Below are 15,402 nucleotides of genomic sequence, written 5' to 3' on the forward strand. Positions count from 1 at the left end.
GTCTGGAATGCCCCAAAGTTGAGAGACTTGGGCAAAGATTTCCGGATGGAGTTCCCACTCCCCCGGATGCAATGTCTGACGACTCAGAAAATCCGCTTCCCAATTTTCCACTCCCGGGATGTGGATAGCAGACAGGTGGCAGGAGTGAGACTCCGCCCATAGAATAATCTTGGTCACTTCTTCCATCGCTAGGGAACTCCTTGTTCCCCCCTGATGGTTGATGTACGCAACAGTCGTCATGTTGTCTGATTGAAACCGTATGAACTTGGTCCTCGCTAGCTGAGGCCAAGCCTTGAGAGCATTGAATATCGCTCTCAGTTCCAGAATATTTATCGGTAGAAGAGATTCTTCCCGAGACCAAAGACCCTGAGCTTTCAGGGATCCCCAGACCGCGCCCCAGCCCATCAGACTGGCGTCGGTCGTGACAATGACCCACTCTGGTCTGTGGAATGTCATCCCTCGTGACAGGTTGTCCAGGGACAGCCACCAACGGAGTGAGTCTCTGGTCCTCTGATTTACTTGTATCTTTGGAGACAAGTCTGTATAGTCCCCATTCCACTGACTGAGCATGCACAGTTGTAATGGTCTTAGATGAATGCGCGCAAAAGGAACTATGTCCATTGTCGCTACCATCAACCCGATCACTTCCATGCACTGAGCTACGGAAGGAAGAGGAACGGAATGAAGTATTCGACAAGAGTCCAGAAGCTTTGTCTTTCTGGCCTCTGTTAGAAAAATCCTCATTTCTGAGGAGTCTATAATTGTTCCCAAGAAGGGAACCCTTGATGACGGGGATAGAGAACTCTTTTCCACGTTCACTTTCCAGCCGTGCGATCTGAGAAAGGCCAGGACGATGTCCGTGTGAGCCTTTGCTCGAGGGAGGGACGACGCTTGAATCAGAATGTCGTCCAGGTAAGGTACAACTGCAATGCCCCTTGGTCTTAGCACAGCTAGAAGGGACCCTAGTACCTTTGTGAAAATCCTTGGAGCAGTGGCTAATCCGAAAGGAAGCGCCACGAACTGGTAATGTTTGTCCAGGAATGCAAACCTTAGGAACCGATGATGTTCCTTGTGGATAGGAATATGTAGATACGCATCCTTTAAATCCACCGTGGTCATGAATTGACCTTCCTGGATGGAAGGAAGGATAGTTCGAATGGTTTCCATCTTGAAAGATGGGACCTTGAGAAATTTGTTTAAGATCTTGAGATCTAGGATTGGTCTGAACGTTCCCTCTTTTTTGGGAACTATGAACAGATTGGAGTAGAACCCCATCCCTTGTTCTCTCAATGGAACAGGATGAATCACTCCCATTTTTAACAGGTCTTCTACACAATGTAAGAACGCCTGTCTTTTTATGTGGTCTGAAGACAACTGAGACCTGTGGAACCTTCCCCTTGGGGGAAGTCCCTTGAATTCCAGAAGATAACCCTGGGAGACTATTTCTAGCGCCCAAGGATCCAGAACATCTCTTGCCCAAGCCTGAGCGAAGAGAGAGAGTCTGCCCCCCACCAGATCCGGTCCCGGATCGGGGGCCGATATTTCATGCTGTCTTGGTAGCAGTGGCAGGTTTCTTTGCCTGCTTTCCCTTGTTCCAGCCTTGCATTGGTCTCCAAGCTGGCTTGGCCTGAGAAGTATTACCCTCTTGCTTAGAGGACGTAGCACCTTGGGCTGGTCCGTTTTTACGAAAGGGACGAAAATTAGGTCTATTTTTTGCCTTGAAAGGCCGATCCTGAGGAAGGGCATGGCCCTTACCCCCAGTGATATCAGAGATAATCTCTTTCAAGTCAGGACCAAACAGCGTTTTCCCCTTGAAAGGAATGTTTAGTAGCTTGTTCTTGGAAGACGCATCAGCCGACCAAGATTTCAACCAAAGCGCTCTGCGCGCCACAATAGCAAACCCAGAATTCTTAGCCGCTAACTTAGCCAATTGCAAAGAGGCGTCTAGAGTGAAAGAATTAGCCAATTTGAGAGCATTGACTCTGTCCATAATCTCCTCATAAGGAGGAGAGTCACTATCGAGCACCTTAATCAGTTCATCAAACCAGAAATATGCGGCTGTAGTGACAGGGACAATGCATGAAATGGGTTGTAGAAGGTAACCCTGCTGAACAAACATCTTTTTAAGCAAACCTTCTAATTTTTTATCCATAGGATCTTTGAAAGCACAACTATCCTCTATGGGAATAGTGGTGCGTTTGTTTAAAGTAGAAACCGCTCCCTCGACCTTGGGGACTGACTGCCATAAGTCCTTTCTGGGGTCGACCATAGGAAACAATTTTTTAAATATGGGGGGAGGGACGAAAGGAATACCGGGCCTTTCCCATTCTTTATTAACAATGTCCGCCACCCGCTTGGGTATAGGAAAAGCTTCTGGGAGCCCCGGCACCTCTAGGAACTTGTCCATTTTACATAGTTTCTCTGGGATGACCAAATTTTCACAATCATCCAGAGTGGATAATACCTCCTTAAGCAAAATGCGGAGATGTTCCAATTTAAATTTAAAAGTAATCACATCAGATTCAGCCTGCTGAGAAATGTTCCCTAAATCAGTAATTTCTCCCTCAGACAAAACCTCCCTGGCTCCCTCAGATTGGGTTAGGGGCCCTTCAGAGATATTAATATCAGCGTCGTCATGCTCTTCAGTAACTAAAACAGAGCATCCACGCTTACGCTGACAAGGGTTCATTTTGGCTAAAATGTTTTTGACAGAATTATCCATTACAGCCGTTAATTGTTGCATAGTAAGGAGTATTGGCGCGCTAGATGTACTAGGGGCCTCCTGAGTGGGCAAGACTCGTGTAGACGAAGGAGGGAATGATGCAGTACCATGCTTACTCCCCTCACTTGAGGAATCATCTTGGGCATCATTGTCATTATCACATAAATCACATTTATTTAAATGAATAGGAATTCTGGCTTCCCCACATTCAGAACACAGTCTATCTGGTAGTTCAGACATGTTAAACAGGCATAAACTTGATAAGAAAGTACAAAAAAACGTTTTGAAATAAAACCGTTACTGTCACTTTAAATTTTAAACTGAACACACTTTATTACTGCAATTGCGAAAAAACATGAAGGAATTGTTCAAAATTCACCAAACTTTCACCACAGTGTCTTAAAGCCTTGAAAATATTGCACACCAATTTTGGAAGCTTTAACCCTTAAAATAACGGAACCGGAGCCGTTTTAAGCTTTAACCCCTTTACAGTCCCTGGTATCTGCTTTGCTGAGACCCAACCAAACCCAAGGGGAATACGATACCAAATGATGCCTTCAGAAGTCTTTTATCAGTATCAGAGCTCCTCTCACATGCGACTGCATGCCATGCCTCTCAAAAACAAGTGCGCAACACCGGCGCGAAAATGAGACTCTGCCTATGCTTTGGGAAAGCCCCTAAAGAATAAGGTGTCTAAAACAGTGCCTGCCGATATAATTATATCAAAATACCCAGAATAAATGATTCCTCAAGGCTAAATAAGTGTTAATATCAATCGATTTAGCCCAAAAAATGTCTACAGTCTAAATAAGCCCTTGTGAAGCCCTTATTTACAATCGTAATAAACATGGCTTACCGGATCCCATAGGGAAAATGACAGCTTCCAGCATTACATCGTCTTGTTAGAATGTGTCATACCTCAAGCAGCAAAGGACTGCAAACTGTTCCCCCAACTGAAGTTAATGCTCTCAACAGTCCTGTGTGGAACAGCCATGGATTTTAGTTACGGTTGCTAAAATCATTTTCCTCATACAAACAGAATTCTTCATCTCTTTTCTGTTTCTGAGTAAATAGTACGTACCAGCACTATTTGAAAATAACAAACTCTTGATTGAATAATGAAAAACTACAGTTAAACACTAAAAAACTCTAAGCCATCTCCGTGGAGATGTTGCCTGTACAACGGCAAAGAGAATGACTGGGGTAGGCGGAGCCTAGGAGGGATCATGTGACCAGCTTTGCTGGGCTCTTTGCCATTTCCTGTTGGGGAAGAGAATATCCCACAAGTAAGGATGACGCCGTGGACCGGACACACCTATGTTGGAGAAAAAACACACACAAAAAAAAATTTGAGAAAAAGTAAACAACTGCATAATACATCACTGTGTCAGGGAGTAAAATATAAATTGAAAAATAAACAAATAAAATAAAAATATATTACAAGTATAAAGTATAGCAAAAGCTAAAAGTGATACATTATGGGAATTAAAGGCAGCACATAATCTAGTAAAGGGCAAGCATTTTCTTTTTCCATTTAACCAAATTGATATGAACTTTTGTCATATATGTGTGTATTTGGCATTTGGGCAAGAAGACCAATGCTAATGTTTTTAATACAAGTTAAAATTAATTTGTACCTGTTATATACTTGATAAATGTTTGGATAGATCCCGCTTATATTAACGTCTGATCCAGGCCAGAAAAACGTTGCTGCTTTTAAGCCATTCTTTATAGCAGTGTTCCATATCTGTAAATATTAAGATAATTTGTTATAACAACACAACAAACAAAAACACAACACTACCAGAGAGAGGGTGAATGCTGTACAATTTTGACAGATTAAGACACATCCATGAGTGGGAAATCCAAGAATAAAGAAGGATTTTGTTTTTATATTAGTAAAACATATCTGCAAAAACAGCTAAAAATAATACCATATACCAAAATAATGCTTATTTTTTTTTTATAATAAAACACACTGAAAAATATCATTTGAATTACCTTGACAGATTATATTCAGTTTTACATATGCTAACTTGCACATTGTTAAACTTAACTATTTATTTTTAATTATAAACACAATATATAACACAACTTTCTTTTACCATAATGGTATATTTTTAATAAATACATTTAATAATAAAATAATAATATTTTTTGTAATTATTAACTTGTTTTACTTCCAACATATATCTTCCTTCTGAAACTATTCTATTGCCAACAGGAAAAACAATTCTATTCCTCCCTTAAAACCCACTGCACACTAAAAATGTTATCTAAATATTTCAAGCAGTGACAGTGTTAAACGTCTGAGTATTGAGAAGGGAAGGAACTGAATAGTTTTAACCATTTAGAGGTGTTGCAGGTTTGACAAATACTTAGAAGAATGAGGTAATAATTTATAAGAATTTTAGCCATGACCAAAGGACTAAATGCAGTTAAGGCCGATTAAAGGACTTAAAAGTTCCCAAGTTGAAAGCTACAAGTATAAAACAGATGTAATGTTAAAGATAAAGATTAGCACAGAGCCTTGCATCATGCAAACAAGTGTCACTGACTGACAAGGAAATGCAAACTATAGCTAGTGATGAAAAAGAAATTGAAGTGGCTGGACTTGAGATATTATAGTACATATACGTATTGGATGTTTGAGATTAGAATTAATAGCTAAAATTAAATATTATTGGTAAAAAGCAGAGCTGTAGATCTGTAGAAGTATTTCATACAGAAACAACAAAAAGTTGCCTTTGCAAAAGTGATATTCTTTAAATGTAAAGTGTGTGTATATATATATATATATATATATATATATATATATATATATATATATATATATATATATATATATATATATATATATATATATATATATATATATATATAGGCAACAAACAAAAAAACATAGCGTCCGCAGCAATGTCGATTTAAAATTAGACTTTAATATACATAATAGGTAAAACAGGCTGACCAAGGAAGCTGGCAGCAACATGCACACAAAGAAAGATGGTGTGGCACTGTTGGCTTACGTGTTTCGGCTGAGAGCCGTAATCATAGCCTGCAGTGCCTAGTGTCACACCAGTTTAAGTAATTACAATTCGTATCCTATTGGATAATAAAAAAAAGTTAAAAGCAACACCTACTTTCTGTGATACAAATTAACACTTTAAATACCCACAACCGAATACAATGCTAGATACTTAGTGGCTGAAATCTCACTTAGAACGTTAAAGAGAATACATTATTAAGTGAAATGCCTACATAATATGATATAATGAACAGCTCTAAAATAAACATTGTTGGAAAATGTCTAGTTTAATAGAGAGTGACAGGGCAAATTAAATTAGAGGAACCTTTTACAGTTCAGATAAATGAAGTAGGGACAGTAAAGAATAGTTTACCAAAGCAATACTGAAATAGTCAAAGGGCATAATATTAGATTGCAAAAGCAATATTATATGCGTTATAGGGGATAGAGACTGCCAAAGGGTCATGATAAAGACCCTTAATGGGTAAAGACAAAATTAGACATATGAATAATCCGCAATTGACTATAATATTCAGAATATGTTTAGTGTTATAATATGGGGAAAATTATGATAATACATAATTGCCACTTGGGCTTCAATCTCATCTAGAAATAGTAATGGAATCAAGTAAGGGATAAATTTACCACCAAACTCACGACTAAATGCCCTCCCATAAAGTCTAGCTAGTAATAGAGTCTAGAACGGACCCCCTAGACAAATAGGAGATATTATTCCCATATGTTCATAATGTCATATTTAGAATTTAAACTTTTGGGGATCCTTGTTCTCAATGTAAAAATCCAGTATGCTTCTCTCTTCTCCAGAATATAGTCAATATTGCCACCCCTTTTTGGCTTGACAATTTTCTCAATAGCACACCATGAAAAAGTGGCGAGATTACCACCATCATCATTAAAGACCCCAAAGTGTTGGACAATGGGGGTGGTGGACCTTGTGGTCGTGAAAGAAGAGAAATGTTTCCTAATTCTTGTATTGATATCCCTGGAGGTAAGTCCAACATACTGGATTTTACACTGAGCACATTCTATGAGGTAAACCACATATTTGGAAGTGCAGTTCAGTTTCAACCATGAACTTGTGCTTGTTTCTCTGGCAGGTAACATAGTGGGAGATAGAATGGATCCCAATGTGGGGCCCTTTTTATAGGAGCATCTTAAACCCTTTTTCACAGTCTCGACCAATTTATCATCTGCCTTCAAAATCTGGAAATGTTTACAAATTATAGAACATATTTGAGGTAATTGACTACTATGACTTGTGACAAAAGTCACCCCTTCAAATTGATTTATATTGTTATTCTTAGGGGAGTTAAGTTCCAAGAGACTCTCCCTCGATCTGGCAGACACTGATTTTTTTCACTTTTAATACTGCATGATGAGGATATTTCCTTTGTTTGAGTCTTTTTTCCAGATCGATGGCGAGTTCATTGAAATCATTAAAATCAGAACAGTTTTGTTTTAATCTGATAAACTCTCCTTTTGCTATAGCCTGAGGGACATGTCTGGGTGGAAACTTGTGCCATGCAGTACAGAGTTGCCCCAAATAGGTTTTCTATAGGCCTTAGTTTTGATATTACCATCCATTTGCCCTACTAGGGTCAGGTCTAAATAATTGATGGACTTTATATTAAGTTTATATTTAAATTCTAGGCCCATGTCATTCATATTTAGATAGTGACAGAATTCTATGACCTGTATATCTGAACCAGTCCAAATGAACAGCAAATCTATATACCTCTTATACATGGATATATGACAACGGAAGGGGTTACCATCCCCAAAGATGTGGAAAAACTCCCAAAAACCAAGAAATAAATTAGCATATGAGGGGGCGAACTTCGCCCCCATGGCTGTTCCACATCTCTGGAGATAGTAAACCCCTTAGAACAAAAAATAATTGTGGGTTAAAAGAAAACCCACAACCTTTACAAGATATACTTTAAATTCTTCTGTATAATCAGTAAAGTGTTCTAGAAAGAAGCAAATGGCCTCAAGTCCCTTATTGTGGGGGATACATGAGTATAACGAAACTGCATCCACAACTAACCATTTAGAATCCTCTGTCCACTTAACTTCTTGTATCATCTGTAGCACATGTTTGGTGTCACGTAGGTGTGAGGGCAAAGAGATTACTAGAGGCTGAAGAATGCAATCTATCCATTCGGAAAGATTACAGAGGTCCAACACTGAGAAAGAAATCTACATTCTATCCTATTCATAATCGTGGGAACATCATTGAAACTTTTTACAGTAGAGTTGAGAGAGATTTGGTATTACTTAAAGATAATAATTTATCCCATAAACATAACGAGTCTAAATGAGAGAAAAGCTATTAAAGAACTCAAGGAGAATAACACAATTACTATACGCAAGGCGGATAAAGGGGGAATGACCGTGGTCATGGATCGTGACTGCTATGTAACAGAAGCCCTTAGACAGTTGAGTAATACTGATGAATATTCCATATTAAAAGGGGACCCCACTCATACATTTGCTTTAGAACTTAGAGACAGGTTCATAAGTCCCTGGTAAATGTCAAAGGTCGTCCAATAGTGAGTGGGGTTGATTCCCTACTCTGTAATCTTTCCGAATGGATAGATTGCATTCTTCAGCCTCTAGTAATGTGTTTGCCCTCACACCTACGTGACACCAAAAATGAGCTACAGATGATACAAGAAGTTAAGTGGACAGAGGATTCTAAATGGTTAACCGTGGATGCAGTTTTGTTATACTCATGTATCCCCCACAATAAGGGACTTGAGGCCATTTGTTTCTTTCTAGAACACTTTATATCTTGTGAAGGTTGTGGGTTTTCTTTTAACCCACAATTATTTTTTGTTTGAAGGGGTTTACTATCTCCAGAGATGTGGAACAGCCATGGGGGCGAAGTTCGCCCCCTCACATGCTAATTTATTTCTTGGTTTTTGGGAGTTTTTCCACATCTTTGGGGATGGTAACCCCTTCCGTTGTCATATATCCTTGTATAAGAGGTATATAGACGATTTGCTGTTCATTTGGACTGGTTCGGATATACAGATCATAGAATTCTGTCACTATCTAAATATAAATGACATGGGCCTAGAATGTACATATGAACTTAATATGAAGTCCATCAATTATTTAGTGACCCTAGTAGGGCAAATAGATGGTAATATCAAAACTAAGGCCTATAGAAAACCTATTTGGGGCAACTCTGTACTGCATGACACAAGTTGCCACCCCAGACATGTCCCTCAGGCTATAGCGAAAGGAGAGTTTATCAGATTAAAACAAAACTGATTTTAATGATTTCAATAAACTCGTCATCGATCTGGAAAAAAGACTCAAACAAAGGAATATCCTCATCATGCCGTATTAAAAGCAAAAAAATCAGTGTCTGCCAGATCGAGAGAGAGTCTCTTGGAACTTAACTCCCCTAAGAATAACAATATAAATCAATTTGAAGGGGTGACTTGTCACAAGTCATAGTAGTCAATTCCCTCAGTTCTATAATTCGTAAACATTTCCAGATTTTGAAGGCAGATGATAAATTGGTTGAGACTGTGGAAAAGGGCTTAAGATGCTCCTATAAAAAGGGCCCCACATTGGGATCCATTCTATCTCCCACTATGTTACCTGCCAGAGAAACAAGCACGAGTTCATGGTTGAAACATCTGGGCATGTACAGCTGTGGCCATGTAAACCATGTGACTATGTAAAAGTTACGACTGTGTTCTCTAGTTTTGTGACAGGGAAAGTGTATAATATAAAATCATGTCTGAACTGCACTTCCAAATATGTGGTTTACCTCATAGAATATGCTCAGTGTAAAGTCCAGTATGATGGACTTACCTCCAGGGATATCAATACAAGAATTAGGGAACATTTCTCTTCTTTCACGACCACAAGGTCCACCACCCCCATTGTCCAACACTTTGGGGTCTTTGATGGTGGTAATCTCGCCACTTTTTCATGGTGTGCTATTGAGAAAATTGTCAAGCCAAAAAGGGGTGGCAATATTGACTACATTCTGGAGAAGAGAAAAGCATACTGGATTTTTACATTGGGAACAAGGATCCCCAAAGGTTTAAACTCTAAATATGACATTATGAACACATGGGAATAATATCTCCTATTTGTCTAGGGGGTCAGTTCTAGACTCTATTACTAGCTTGACTTTATGGGAGGACATTTAGTCGTGAGTTTGGTGGTAAGTTTATCCCCCACTTGATTCCATTACTATTTCTAGATGAGATTGAAGCCCAAGTGGCAATTATGTATTATCATAATTTTCCCCATATTATAATACTAAACATATTCTGAATATTATAGTCACTTGCGGATTGTTCATATGTCTAATTTTGTCTTTACCCATTAAGAGTCTTTATCATGACCCATTGGCAGTCTCTATCCCCTATAACGCATATAATATTGCTTTTGCAATCTAATATTATGCCCTTTGACTATTTTAATATTGCTTTAGTAAACTATTGTTTACTGTCCCTACTTCATTTATCTGAACTGTAAAAGGTTCCTCTAATTTCATTTGCCCTGTCACTCTCTATTAAACTAGACATTTTCCAATAATGCTTATTTTAGAGCTGTTCATTATATCATATTATGTAGGCATTTCACTTATTAATGTATTCTCTTTAACGTTCTTTAAGTGAGATTTCAGCCACTAAGTATCTAGCATTGTATTCGGTTGTGGGTATTTAAAGTGTTAATTTGTATCACAGAAAGTAGGTGTTGCTTTTAACTTTATTATCCAATAGGATACGAATTGTAATTACTTAAACTGGTGTGACACTTGGCACTGCAGGCTAGGATTACGGCTCTCAGCCGAAACGCGTAAGCCAACAGTGCCACACCATCTTTCTTTGTGTGCATGTTGCTGCCAGCTTCCTTGGTCAGCCTGTTTTACCTATTATGTATATAAAAGTCTAATTTTAAATCGACATTGCAGCGGACGCTATGTTTTTTTTTGTTGCCTATTGCACTGCCAGCTTGTCCGCTGATTTTGGCTTGTGTGGGAAGGTGTGAGCAGGTGTTCGTATGCTGTTGGAGGAGATGACCCTATGATGGAGATGGGCGGAATACAGTGACTTCAGAGTAATACAGCGGATCCATGAGTACGCCAAGCCACGCCGGTGAAGACCTGTGAGCACTTGGAGAGGTATACTAATATGCCCGTGCTCGTGAGGGGAAAGCAGAAGTCCGGTAAGATCGGCTACAAGGCCAGTGGTTTACAGTGAGTTCAAGTGTATTTTGAGTTCACCGATGTTTATGGCACCAAAACACTTTAATATATGAACTTTAATATATGAACTATCAGTCACTGCTGCATTTTATTGCAACGCTTGATACGCATCAGACACCTTATCGAACTATGTATTTCTGTATTTTTACTGCACCAACTATCCAGAGTATTCTTTGATTACACATTGTATATATATACACACACACATAATTATATATATATATATATATATATATATATATATATACACATACACACACATTTTATATATATATATACACATATATATATATACACACACCTACATATACACACACATATACTGTGTATATACACTTTTTTGCAGTATGATTAAAATAAGAAAGATTAAAAAGTGTTAATGCCACAGTAAAAATATAGTATAAAAGACAAATGACAGAAAGAAGTTCTAGCAAAGTCCAAATAGTGACCCTCTCTGTGGTCATTGACTTAAATTTACAGAAGACAATGAGATGAAGAAAGGAGAGAAAATGAGGATCCCATGCAATGTAACTTGAGGCTCATACATACGTTTAATATTTTTTTCAGGTTTTTTTAGACCCTGTCTATATTAAAAAGCTATTTACTACATAATGGATCAGTGAAGAAAAAAACATTATTTACAGTTTTTTTTTTGTAAACATTCTAGCTTTGATGATACATACAGGTTCACCTTGATACCATGAAGGGTGAAACTTCTCTTTGTTTCCAAGGGTAAAAATTGCATTTCTCTTAGGATCATACATTTTATTGTCAACAAGGCCATGAGACTCTGGGTAAAGTCCCTGCAATAGAAAGCACAGTTTATCATCAATCTATTTCCTTTACTACGGTTCCACTCCTAATAAGAACGCCAATGTAAATTATAAACCAAGAATTAAAAATTAGTCACAGAAATGTTATATCTTGCGAAAATTGTGAAACATGTTTTGATGATTTTCCTCTAATTACAGACTTTATGAATTGACAATCAAATGTTAAAATATAAATGTCATGGTTGATATTATAATGTAATATTCAATAGAAAAAGTTAACATTGATTTGCATAAAATTAAGTTGAATGGAAGAATTTTACTGAAGTTTGAGCTGCCCTGGAGCATGACAGATCATTGCTTTCATACATCAATTATGGGTAAAAGAAGCAGAAAATATTACTTACAGTCACTAAACTGTAGTGATTGGGAAATGTTTTTGATGGATAAACTGGTCTTAAAGCAGGAGTATATGTTCCACATTTACCTGCAAATATAAATGAATGAACTTTAGCTTAGCAAATCCACTTCAACTTAATTAGAGAAGTTACCTGATCTGTTTCTTATACTATACATAAAAATAAACCTGCAACAGGTGCTGAAAAATGCTTCAAGCATAATTTGCTTTACATGAATGATATTGGAGTAGCTCATGATTATGACTATTTACATTAATATGACACCTGTGAAAAGCATTGGGTTGCCATGCTCAGTGAAAACATAATCCTGTTAATAAGTAGGCTTCTAGACTACAGGTTAAAAAAAAATAAAAAATGAAACCTACATTTTTTTTATTTTATGATTTGGATGCAGCATGTGATTTTAATCAACTTTTCAATTTACGACTAATTGGATTTGCTTTGTTTCGCTGATAATCTTTGTTCAAAAGCATACCTAGTTAGGTTTATGACCAGCAATGCACTACTGGGAGATAGCTGCTGATTGGTGTCTGCACATAAATGTATTTTGCTATTGGCTCACCAGATGTGTTCAGCTAGCTTCCTGTAGTGCATAGCTGCTCCTTCAACAAATGATACCAAGAGAATGAAGCAAATAGGATAATAGAAGTAAATTGGAAAGTTGTTTAAAATTGCATGCTCTTTCTAAATCATGAAAGAAAAAAAAATTGTTTCATGTCCCTTTAATTATAATAATTTAAATATCTCATTCAAATGGTTTAAAAGGCTTAAATTTAATAGAGAATACAAATCATAATAGTTTATGTTTATTAAAAAAAATCACATTGGAATTTTTTTAATCTCATATCATAATAATATTGCTTTAAAGTGAAGGTAAACTTACCTTCTATTCGATAGAGTATTTTGTTTTTTGGCCACAATCAATAGGAGTTTAATTAATCAATTTCTTTCAATTTTATTTTAAGCAAAGTTATTGCCTTTATAAATAGTTATCAGCGCGTTATAAATTTGACCCGTTTTTTTTTTATTCTTGATCACAATTTTATTTTCTCCTATTGAAAATCTGGCCGTTAGGCGGCTGTCATCCAACGTCATCCGCCTCCTTGGCCGGCCTGATTTTCAATTGGCCAAGCTAAAAACGTCATCAAGACTAAAAAAAAAATAAAAAAAAAGCCGGTCGAATTTGTAAAGCGGCAATATCTTGGTTTACAGTAAGACTGGAAAAAAATTATGAATTAAACTCCTATTGATTGGGGCCAAAAAATCAAATACTCGATCGAATAGAAGGTAAGTTTACCTTCACTTTAAATAATCATAGTCGTCCAAATCACTACAGACTCCAGAGAAGAGTAATACAGTATCTCGTTTATTGAGATGTAACAATGTTACAATAACTCAAATAGAAACAATCCATACCAAAAAGGTGGTACAGCTGCTTTAGAATGTAATTGTTATATTGTACATTAATAAAACTTTTTTTTTTTAAATCAGTATGTAGCCTGTGCTCAATATAGAAATGTTTTTTCCAGTTTTATCTAACAAACAAATATACAATAAAAAGCAAGCACATATAATAAACAACATCTGTAAATATTTTTAACAAGAAAATTCTGCAACATTTAAATTGCACTAAATTAAAGGGGCATGAAACGCTTCTAGTGAGGACAAAAAGCGATACCTTTAGTCTAGCTTTTCAAAATGCTGCAAATTGAAAATTGGCTATATTACAAGTGGGCAGTGCTAGTTAGCGCTCCAACTTGAGCGTAAACTTTGCTAGACAGAAGCTTGTTTGCGCGTGTCCGGTAGCACGTGTATAATGAGTTGAAAGTAAAAAGTCTAAATATCGCAAACACGTTAACATATTTTTCCTTTAGAAGTCAATGGAGAGAGCAGAAGAAAAAAAAAATACCTATCGCTCGCGCACTAACCCGACAGCAGTTATTCATATTTCCCATTCTAATGTTCTTTACATACAGAACAATGTACTTTTAATTGTAAATACATAATTCTATATATAAAACTATATAGCTATTCCTATAGATATATAGGTATACATATCTATTTTATATTAACAGTATCAGACATATATAGAAATATATATTTAATAATAAAAATTACATTTTTGTTCTATGTGATGAACATAGGGATGTAAAAATATACATAACAGGAATTGCGATTTTGGTCAAAAGAGGTCAGGTTAGGGCACCTGAAGAATTGCTAACTTTATTGCAACTTCTTATAATATAAAATATAAATAATTATTATTATTTTACAGTATGTATACAAAAAATGTATAATATGTTTTAATATTTTAGGCCAGATTACAAGTAAAGCGCTAAATATCGCTTTCGCGCAAGCAATATTAGCGCTCCACTGAGTAATGTGTGCTGGTATTACAAGTAAACCTCAATGTGAACGCAACCTCACGTTCGCATCGATAGGAAGCATTGCGCTCGCGAGAGCGCGCTTTCATAGGCTCGTTCTGACGCCTTTAGAGAAGGCAAAGAACCAAAGTGCAGCGAGGGGGTAAGTAGTGCAGCGATGGCAGCAAATGTAAAAATATATGTACTAGGCAATAAGCCTGCCCAAAGGGCAGTCTATTTAAAAAAATATATAAATCCCAAAGGTAATATATATTAGATAGTGTTTATATGAGTGTAACTGTACTTTTAAGTATATTTATGTTGTGTTTAATGCAACTTTTTTCTTCCCTTACCCTTTTACACAAGCTCTCAAGTCACATAAACTGGAGGAGTGCAAATCGTGGATGCGATCTAGCGAACGCATTTACTTTTAATTTATAATATACGCACTATTTCCATTGGACGCAAAATAAAGAAAAAAATCAGCTATTTGCATGTTACAGAGTTTGTTTTTTGGCCGCTCTAAGGAGTGTGGCACAAGATTAATTAAAAAAAAAAAGCAAGGAGGTGTTAGACAACTCACGTAGCTTGCTAATTACAGGAAGAAGTCCGCCCCATGTGTGTAAATATTCTGCTCTGAAACCATCCAGCGAAAACATGAGCACAGGAGGTTCTGAGAACCTGTGGGGGGAAAAAGGAAGTGCTATTTAGAAGAATATTTAGCAGCAGTTACTTATTCTAATAAAGTGGCGTTAACACGGACATAGAACTCAAAACTAAAAAGTACCCAAAAATATATATATCAATTTTGAAAAGCAGCATTTTTGCATTACTCATATATTA

The 15,402-nt window shown here is 36.9% G+C and overlaps 1 protein-coding gene across 1 annotated transcript in view; it reads right to left on the reverse strand.

Moving 5' to 3' along the window:
- The window catches only part of ENPP1 (ectonucleotide pyrophosphatase/phosphodiesterase 1), a 309,412-nt gene that overhangs the window by 153,138 nt on the left and 140,872 nt on the right, over window positions 1-15,402 (reverse strand). Inside the window, 4 exon segments of the mRNA XM_053710676.1 lie at window positions 4,360-4,469; window positions 11,691-11,810; window positions 12,185-12,264; window positions 15,143-15,240. Coding sequence (XP_053566651.1) covers window positions 4,360-4,469; window positions 11,691-11,810; window positions 12,185-12,264; window positions 15,143-15,240 — 408 coding nt within the window.

Source organism: Bombina bombina, chromosome 4, assembly GCF_027579735.1.
Source record: "Bombina bombina isolate aBomBom1 chromosome 4, aBomBom1.pri, whole genome shotgun sequence".
NCBI classification, from domain to species: domain Eukaryota; kingdom Metazoa; phylum Chordata; class Amphibia; order Anura; family Bombinatoridae; genus Bombina; species Bombina bombina.